Here is a 10,231-nt window from a genome sequence, read left to right on the forward strand (position 1 = left end):
TTTAAAGGTCCCTTCCAACCCAAACTATTCTCTGTTTCTATGATTTTGCTGCTGTAATACTGATCAAATTACAATGAAGTGAAGCTTAACTGGAAATCTGGACTTCAGGAACCAAGATATTTTTTATGTTTCTGGACACAAACGTGAGTCTGGGAACACAGACATCTAGTGTTTCCACAAGGTTTGAGATGCTAGAGGCAAAATGCTGTCCAGGGGAACAGAAAAAAAAACAACAAACAAATAACCTTCCTTCCTGAAGCTTTAATAAGATTCTCGTGAGGATGAGAAACACATACATTCCCCCAGTAGACCAAAATCTTACGTTTTTGTCTTTTTTAATGACTTGGTTTTCCAAAGTAGGTGATGATGTTCTGAAAATTGCCTTCAAAATTAAGATAGAACTCAATTCTCTTAATAAATGTAAACAATATGCCAAATTGCTATTAAACCTTTGCTAATTATATGCCACGTCTTTCGTAACTTGTGGTTTTACAGCCCACACAGCATGATCCATACTTCTAATGAGTGGTTTCCAGCCCAGTGCAGCAGAAGCATGTGGTTAAGCTGCAAATTGCATGAAACTCTTCCACAGTTTACTGTGATTGCCTACCCCTTCCAGACACCTTGCTCCAATTGTCCAATTGCTGCCAGGTCTAAATCAGCCTCTTTCTTCTAAGTGGAAGCTTTTATAGAAAAAGCCAAATACAATGTTAGTTGGTTTTTGGAAAGGCAAAACAGAAATGCAAAGAAAGCTTTCTTCCAAGAGCCTCAGTGGGATGGCATAGTGAAGAAATTTTTATTGGGCTGCTAGAGTTCATGCTGGGGAAATGTTCTCTCCACTGTGCAGCATATACTAGTGTTGTACTTTCAAGCATATCATATTTGGGGGTGCAAAATTCAAAAAACTTTTTAAAAGTGATTGCATATTTGATGTTTCAACCTGTTTGTAATGACAACATGGCCTTCTTTATTGTGTATGCTTTTCCTCAACCTGATATATTTATGACACTGTAAGACTGCTGAGTTTCCCCTTCATTGAGGATTTGTAATGGTCTCATGTTTTTAACAAACTAGGTTAGCCCAGTCGTGTTCTATTCCAATAGTTGGGAGCGGAGAGCCACTTAAAACAGCAATTAATAGATTTGATACCATGGGAGGCAGCACTTTCTGCTTTAAAGAAAGCTTTTTACAGGTCTGTCACAGACACAGATTTCTGGAAGTGGTTGGATTAAATGAGGAGTTGCATTCTCTGTGAGGAAGGATCTTGGTCTGACCCATCATTCATGTTACAATTTATACTTAATATGGGCCACAAAGATTAAGGGCAGGTCACTTGCCAGATTTGTTGTATTTAAATAGCTGTGAGATGTGCTTTATCATGAAAGAATGAAATATTTCTAAACAGACCTGCCAAAATACAAGAAGATCTTCATCCTCAAAAATAAATCCAAAATGAGGCTTTGGTAAACAGCTTCCAAGTGGAAAAGATACCTCCTCCAGTTTGTCTTCCATTCATTTTTTTCTCAAGAAGCCATCAAGTTAATAGCTCTATCTATTTCACTAGAACTATTTCACTATAGTATTTTAGAAAGTATTATCCTTGGCATGCCCTGGGATCAGGCAATGATACTGATTATTCTACTAAGAGAAGAAACATACATTACTTCCCTTTTTACTCTTTGGAAGAGGTCTCAAAATTCAGTTCAAAGATGGACTTTGAAAACAGAGAAAGAAATCAGCCACGTGTTTTCTCTTAAGAAGGCCCAATGGTGTTTTATAGCTACTTGCATAGTTCTTTGTAATTACAAACAGTAATTCTAAAGGTCATTGACTTGCTGGATCAGATACACAGATAGTGCTTGTGCTTATTTACAACATCTCCCCAGAAACACAGTCCATGCTGAGGAAATGTGCAAGGAAGAGTGTCCTATTTGTCTGTCTTTATTTACTATGGGATTGTTGCCTTGAATATCTGGCATATTGTTTAGTATTTCATCAGTACATATTCATCATCCTGCAATGGATTGCAAATACAGTATTCAACTATCATCCATATTAAAAAAAAAACCTCATTTTAAGATGCATTTAAAACTGAGGCTTCATGACAGACTACTTGAATTGTATCATGTTATAGCATTGTCTCATGCACATTTAGTGGGTAAAATTTATCCCATGTCTTTTGAGCTGTAAGTATGTTTCTAAGTGCCTTAATGAATGCCTCTTATTGGCTTATTATAATCAGAGTACGTTAAACCTCACTACTTGTTCAGTTGGAAACATTATTTGAGGGAACAAAATCTTCTGAAAGAACACTGGCCATCTATACATAAGTGCATATCAGTCTGCCTAATTTCTTTTGTTTAAAATAATATACTTCTTTACCTCCTCTTTTTCCCCTCAGGGCTCACACTTGTTTCAATCGTCTGGACCTTCCCCCTTATCCATCATTTTCTATGCTGTATGAAAAACTGTTGACTGCAGTAGAAGAGACAAGTACTTTTGGACTTGAGTGATACACAAACCACAGTGCCCAGCTCTTTGAACTTTTGTGGACCTGACTTCTCAAAGAAAAAATGAAGATTTGTATTGGATTTCAGATTGACATTCCGATAATGAGGTTCCATGAAGGAGCTTATGAAGCAATTAAAAACCTTGTAATAGTGGCAGAATTCTCTACAGTGAATCTGGAGTGTGCCTGAAGTGCAGGGAAAGCCAAGTCTTGCAACCCACGCTTTTTCAGGATAATCAAACTTCCTACGATTTGTTGTGAGCAAACAAGAAATGCGTGATCCCATGTTGTGGTCAGCCTGGCTACTGCAAAACTGACATGTACCTGAAAACTGGATTTCACCAAAGTTGATGGATAGAAAATTCAAGTCAAAATGTGAAATCATTCAGGCCCCACCTACACAGTAAATCAATGAAAAATCATACAATATAGTTTTTTGGTTTTTGGTTTTTTTTTTTTTTTAGTATATTCATGAAGGTACATTACTTAATGCCATGTGTTATAACAGCATATCCAGTACTTGATAAACCTAAGACTACGAGTGCCTGCATGAGGTGCACCACAGAGTTCAAGTTCCTGGGGCAGAAGTGAATTGGAAGTAAAGTCAGCGAAGGATGAAACAACAGTGGCTTGCATTAAGGAGGTTTGTGAAAATGTGTTTGCCAGTGGTGTGTATGACAAAAGATGAGCTATTATAATGAACTGAATAACTTAATAGGACTGATTTTATGATTTATACTGCATGGAAACTATTTTAAGAAGAAACTAGCAATTTATCACAGCATATCAGGAAAAAAAATCCTAACACGGTGACTTCTGTTTATTTTTATAGGTTCATTATATTATGTTTCTTAGAGTGTAAACAGGAAACAAGCAAACTAAAATGCTCTTTCTGTTTTTGTCACGTTCCATGCTTGAACAGACATTCTGCTGGTGTTTATTCTTTAAGCACTCTCAAGGGAAAAAAATGCCTTTTATTTTTATAAGAGTAAAAAATTCCCAGAAATATTTTGCACTGAATGTACCAAAGTTGAAGGGACATTATGATCTGACTGACAGCAAACTGCATCACTATCAAGTATCTATAAAAACACTTAGGAACCAGGCTTTCTTCACGGTGCCGTGTCTATAGATATCAGGACTGTGCACATAAGTAATAATTTTATAATACTATATGTGATATTGTAATATGCATTTATTTTAAATGCAGCTGGATCATTTTTTCATGCATTGGATTACTTAATGCAGTGGAGTTTAGTACAGACATTTCATACGGTCCCCACAACTTTTTATTTGTACAGCACCACAGAACACTAGCTTATGTGGAAATCCACGAGTAACCTACTGTAAGGTGAGCTACTGGTCATAATGCCACTGTTGCATATCAGTGAACTCCCACAAGATGTAAACTGTTCCTTAGTCTTGCATTTTCACTGATAGTTTTCTTGCATTTTCACTGATAAATAGTTTTCTTATCAAATGTTATTTGAAAGAGTTTTTATAGCCTATCAGACACTGCATGGACACCAATTTCTTTATGCTTAATTTTGCTGAAATACACAAGGCTTGCTTGCATCTATTTTTGGTACTTTCCTCCAGATGGTTTTGTGGAACACTAATGCAGCTGCGCACCCTTTCTCATGCAGCTGCTGCTACACAGTGCATCCACATTGTTTAAATTCCAGGAAGTTGCACTTGGATACTGGATGACAAGAACATGAATCTAGTTTTGCGCTAGCACTCGTGATAGTGCCGAAGCACAGCACGCTGTTTTGTGAGAAAAGTAGCCTCTGAGGTAAACTTAACTTTCCTGCTTTGGAGACTCTGGAAAGGGCATCTCAGGGAGGTATCCTGCTTGGTCCTGGGGAAATGTTTTTCCATGGATGCGAACGTCACTAGAGGTGTTGTCAGCAAAGACTGCTGTTCCGCCCTCCAAGTTGGAAATGTATGTGCAGCCACGCAGCAAAGATTGAGGAAACCCTTTAAGCTTCCTGAGCAAACATTACATGTGCAAAGGAAAACCCAGTTGCAAAATCAGAGTGAAAGCCTTCTTTGATTTCAGGAATAATTGAGCTTCTGCATGCCATTTGGGACTCCATTAGCCAAGTAACATAGGCTTTCTTGCACTACTTCTGGCTGGCATGAAATAGCAAAGAGAAATCCAACCACGTCTCCCTACTTTTAGACATATATTTAACAATCTTTGCTAAATTGCATGTCACGGATGCTAACGTGCATCTTTTTTCAGAGTACAGATAAGCAGTAGGCAGGTCACTCCAGCATTGCTTGTGTTTCCTGTGATCCATTCACTGAGTAGCTAAAACTCCAGAGCTCAAAGCAGAACACAACTTTTGCTTGGTTGAAGGACTGAAGAATTTTGTTTTTACAGTACTGTGTTATCTGTGGTCTAAAAAAGAGATTTCCCAGGTGGAAACTGTATCTAAACGTTTTGAACCAGAAACCTATAATATTTGGCACAAAGTAAGTTTATACTAGTCTGCCTTTAAATTATGCTTTTGTACAAATCAAGAACAATAAATGCATCTTGTCAATTTTTATTTAAATATATTTTCTGCACACATTTGTTCGGTATTTAGAGATACACAACTGAAAGTAGTCACGATGATCCATTATTCTGTAAAGATGTGACAGGATCAGCATCGCAGCAGCTGTCAAAAAAATCTGGAATCCATGTAGCATTAAGACCTGGAGAGACTGAGGAGAAGCTCCTTCTTGCTCTTTTGCTGCCAGCACTGCCTGGAGGACTGTCAAAAAATGTTATTTGAAAGTTAGCTGCCCAAGTACAGCTACGCATGCTGCCTCGAGCACACCACGCGTGATGATATAGGCAGTGTTCCTGCTCTGAAGAGATTAGTAGGGAAGATGTATAGAAAATGAAGTCTGGGCTCTCTGAGATCCCCACGTCTCTTGGTTGCTGAGTGGAATTTCTCCCTTCAGTGTGGGAAGCCATTTCCATTGAACACATCCCATGCGGAAGCCAACTTCCATGTCCTCCAGATGGCTACAGCTGGTGACCACAGTGCTTTAGTTATGCAGTCCTGTGGCAGGCAGAAGGGTCTGCAGGATGGAGAAAAGTGAAAAAGCATTTCTGAAAGCCTTGCGTCTCCTCAGAGATTTTGCACGGTGCTAAGAAGCTTTCCACGTAGGGAGGAAAAAAGCTTGTCTCCAGGAAGTAGGCAAAAGATTCCCTTCAGCTACTGTGTGATGAAAACTTGTGCAGGCTTCACCTGCAGCATCTCCATTGGGCAGGAAGTCTGGCTGGAGAAGCACCCACAAAAGTTGGAGTGAGGTGCCCATGAGGTGCTCTGCTTGCTGGAAAGCTGAGCCATGCATTGCTAGCCAAAAAGCATCTGGCAGGCCCTTGTCTGCTGTGTGGCACACAGCACCCCAGGGACCATGCCAGTCTTCCTCTGCAGTGTGCTCATGCCAAGTTTCAGCCCCCAGCAAGCCAAGGTATTCTCTGTGTGCCTTGTTCTACCTCTCATTAGCTTAGCCAGAACGCTCCTGAATATGCTGGGAAAGCTCATAATCATTGAACTGATGCAGCGTTGTGCCTACTGGAGCAAGCAGTACAGAGTCTGCAAGCCAGAAGTAACATCAGCTTTCAGTCACAGCAGGTAGGAGAGTGCCATCTGTTACGTAGGTAGCACCACCAGCAAGTTGCAGGTATCTATTGAAAGTATTATTTCAGTCCAAAATAAAATCCAGTTTAACACAGTTCTGCTGGTTGGAAACAAACCTTTTCCCCACCCTGCTGTCCTGCTGTTTTTCTTTGGTATTCATCAAATATTTGCCCTCCACCCCTTCCCCCCCCTTTTTTTTTTCTTTTAAAATAATTGTGCTTGTCTGTGTTGTGAGCCTATCATAAAAAGGCGATAATGTTTAGAGAGCATCTAGGGTGAAATCTATCTATTTATGCTGCGTTCCTTGTAATCTTCAGGGAAACTAAAAGTCGAGGCAGCAGTGTGCTGGCAGCACATCAGATGAAGTTTCTGGCATGAGAAACTGAGTTTCTGCCAGAGCAGCAGACTGGCATTTTGCTTAGTTTAAAATTATAGGAAAGGAAACAATTTTGAGGCTTCCTATGTATTTTTATTTTTTATTTTTTTTAAGTCTCAACAACAACAAAAGCTTCCTTCAGAAGCATTAGCAGCGGTATCATCTGGTTACTAAATGCAGTCGCAGCAGGGCTCATTGCAGATGTTAACTGAGTTATTCCAGTGTGAACTGCAGAGGTTTATGGAGATATCTGCAAGTACACGGTCTGTGGACTGAGGCAATCATTCATAAAAGAGGAATCTGTGGTAGCTGTGTTTGAATAACCTGTGTATCTTCCTTACCTATAGCATAAAGCAAGTTAATTACTTTCAGCAATTGAAACATATTTGTATTCAATTATACTAGCAGTTATGTTTCTCTTGCCACTGATTTTTTTTGCGGGCTCAGGGGATAATTTATTCTTGTTAGCACTAATGGGTATTAATAAGCATGATCTCCAGTCACAAGATTATAAACTTAACCTTAAAAGTGTTACAGTTAACCTTGAAATAATAATACTCAACCACTGCTCTCATTTTCCCCTCTCATCTCTTCCTCCTTTAGGCAAGCATGTTGAACTCCAAGTGAAATTTCAGAGTAATTGCTCAAACCTGGCTTGTTAAACTGTTTGCTTCTTGGCCTTACTATGCAGCCAGAAAGAACTGCAGAAGTGTTAGGGGTTAACTAGCTCACTGCAAGTAAAAAACCTTCAAAATGTTATTAGCATGATCACAGTGGCTGCTATGGGACTAGTCTAGCCTTTTGCTTAAATATTTTGCAATAAAAAAGAATGTAAAGTGTTAAAGTTGAAATTCATTGCTTTCAGGAACAGTAAATATACATTAGGTAAATAGTGGTTTGGGGGGAGAACTTTCATGTAAATCCAACAAGAGTAAAAGCCTTATTATGACCCATGCTGACTAATACGCAAAACTGTCAAGCTGACCATATAAACACACAGTTTTCACAGTGTGTTTTGGTTTAATTTTTGCATTTCTTTCAAATAGATCATTAGCTTCACAGTGCTCAGTTCAGATTCATGCATACGTACTGGATTTCTAATATTTCAAATGCTCATTGCTATGAAAAGAGTTTTATTAAAACATTTCTAGTGCTTTTAAAATAATTTTACTGTTAAAAAAAGTATTTTTGGGGTTAAAACTTCATTTAGGGCTCTGCTTTGCTCACAGCTGCATTATGCTATAGGAATTTTAAGGTGTTTTAAACTCATGATTAATTTGAGAGTTCTTTTTAAAAACAGTGGCATTGTAATGAGTCGATTGGCACTACTTGGATTCCTCCTGACCACATGTGAAAGGATGACAGTCAAGGATTCCTCTGGAATGGTACAGCCCACTGCAGTATCTGTATGTATTAAAAATGCATAGCCTGAGGACTATGTGAAAGAAGTACTTCACTCATTAACTAGTCTCCTAAACTGATAATTGGAATCTTGAACTTACTTCCTTTACGTGTCAAATGCAGTCAGAGTACATTGCAAATGTAATCTGTAAGGAACAAATTAATGATAGATGTATTCCTATAAATCTTTTAAAGATGCGGTGAAGGTGAAAGGGAGCCAAGCTGTGTTTCTTCCAGACCTTCATTTCTTAAAAAACAAACTAAACTAACAAATAATGAAAATTATGGTTTTTTTCCTTAAAAAACAAAAATACAAGAAAAAACAACTTCCAAAAATGTATCTATCAGCCCCTACTAGAAAAGCCCTGTCTTACACAGAGGGCTTTTACTAAGCGTTCAGGAGGTACATTGTTCTACTAATTTAACAGTTTTTGGCTAGTAGCTACATGACCAGTTTTTAAATGTATTGTCCTACAAAGCTCCACAAGACTCTGGTCTCCTTTATGTTAGGCTGCTTTCCAAAAGTTGGCTGCCCTCTCCCTTTTGCAGTTTATCCTACGTCACTCTGAGACAGGGCAGCTGGTCAGCATTTGACTGCAACTGTATCGGAGTTGCAGAATGAGATTCTGGTGGTGGTTTATTTTTCCATTCAGAATTGGATCAGTCTCTTTGCATGAACAGCCAGCCCCCTTCAGTCCAAATTGTTGGTGGGATCATAGTTCCTCTCGCATTGTGAATGACTGAAGAAAAAAGATCTCTTAATGCCATATGTAGAATCACAGGATCTCCTGTGTTGGAAAGGACCCACAAGGACCACTGGGTCCAACCCCTGGCTCCACACAGAAGTCAAACCCCATGTCTGAGCACACTGTCCAAACACATCCTGAGCTCAGGCAGCTCAGGGCTGTGCCCGCTGCCCTGGGCAGCCTGTTCCGTGCCCACCACCCTCTGGGGCAGGACCTTTCCCTAATTCCTAGCTGAGCCTCCCCTGACACAGCTCCATGCCATGTCACTGTCACCAGGGACAGGAGATCAGCGCTGGTCCTCCATTCCCTGTGAGGAGATGCAGCCGCCATGAGGCTCCCCTCAGCTCCTCTGCTCTGGGCTGAACAAGCCAATGGACCTCAGCTGCTCTTCACACACCTTGTCCTCAGACCCTTCCCCATCTTTGTTGCCTGTCTAATGCTGACAGTCTTATTTACTTTTAGTACTGTGGGTGCCCAAACCCGCACCCAGTGCTGGAGGTGAGGCTGCACAGCACAGAGCCCTTTCCCCTGCCCTGTGGCAGCGCTGGGCCAGGTGTCCCTTAAAAGTAGTTGGCTGTTTTGGCTCCAGGCACACTGCTGCCATCACCTGCCATCAGCCAGCACCCCCAGATTCTTTTCTGTGGAGCAGCTCTTCAGCTTTTGTCCTCCCATCTGTACGTGTATCCAGGGTTGCCCCATCCCAGCTGCAAAATCCAGGACATGACCTTGTTGAACTTCACACTTGGTAATTCCCCAGCCCTCTGATGTGTCCAAATCTCTCTGCAAACCTTCTGCCCTTGAGGGAGTCAACAGCTCCTCCCAGTTTAGCATTGTCCATATATTTACTTAGAATACCTTAAAGTATGAAAGAAAACCTTCATCCAAGTCATGCTTTTTGGAAACCAGAGAGTTGATTACATATCCAAGGGTCAAACATCTTTTGACTTTGGGTTTATGGAGTTCATTATGAGGCAGTAGTTTTTCCTAGCAATATATTCTATCACCAGAAAAGCCCCAATCCAGTGGTCTGCTTCATGCCGTTGGCTGGAAGCACGAGCCCTCACAGGGACTCAGGTGAGTACGGATCCAGAGATCAGTGCAGCAGGGATTATTTATCATAGTAAGTCTGTGCCTTCCACAAATGAAGGCTTTGTCATACTGCCCTTCAACTGGTTTCATCCTTAAGATATTCCATGTTTCCATTGCTTGCGATATAAGCATCTCCTCACGTATTCTGTCAGTTACTGAAAAGCTCTCATTTTGGATCAGGAGCATTACGATTTGATAGTTAGAAATATTCGTAATGTGTAAATGTGGTCAATAAAAGACAGCTTTGCTGATTTAATGGCCACGCTGGCTACAGTCAGAAACTGCAGCTGAGTAAATTTTGAAAAGATTACTGTATAAAAAAGCAAATAAATCTCTGAAGCCTCGTAACTAATGCTGGGGAAGGAAGGTAATTGTAGGTGCAGTAAGTGATAAGATAGGGCAGTTCCACGCAGCAAGTACAACATAAAAAACGGAGCCATAAAGCAGTTCTTGAGTGACAACAGCT

The 10,231-nt window shown here is 40.2% G+C and overlaps 1 protein-coding gene across 2 annotated transcripts in view; it reads left to right on the top strand.

Annotated features, from left to right (window-relative positions):
* HECW2 (HECT, C2 and WW domain containing E3 ubiquitin protein ligase 2) overlaps positions 1-9,908 on the top strand; it is a 150,970-nt gene extending 141,062 nt beyond the window's left edge. For both annotated transcript variants that reach the window (XM_052675408.1, XM_052675409.1), the window contains one exon: positions 2,402-9,908. In XM_052675408.1, the coding sequence (XP_052531368.1) occupies positions 2,402-2,513 (112 nt within the window). In that variant the 3' untranslated portion in view covers positions 2,514-9,908. The remainder of the gene's footprint in view (positions 1-2,401) is intronic.
* The last annotated feature ends 323 nt before the right edge of the window (positions 9,909-10,231 follow it).

The sequence above is a fragment of the Tympanuchus pallidicinctus genome, unplaced genomic scaffold (genome assembly GCF_026119805.1).
Source record: "Tympanuchus pallidicinctus isolate F22 unplaced genomic scaffold, pur_lepc_1.0 scaffold15, whole genome shotgun sequence".
In the NCBI taxonomy this organism is placed as follows: Eukaryota; Metazoa; Chordata; class Aves; order Galliformes; family Phasianidae; genus Tympanuchus; species Tympanuchus pallidicinctus.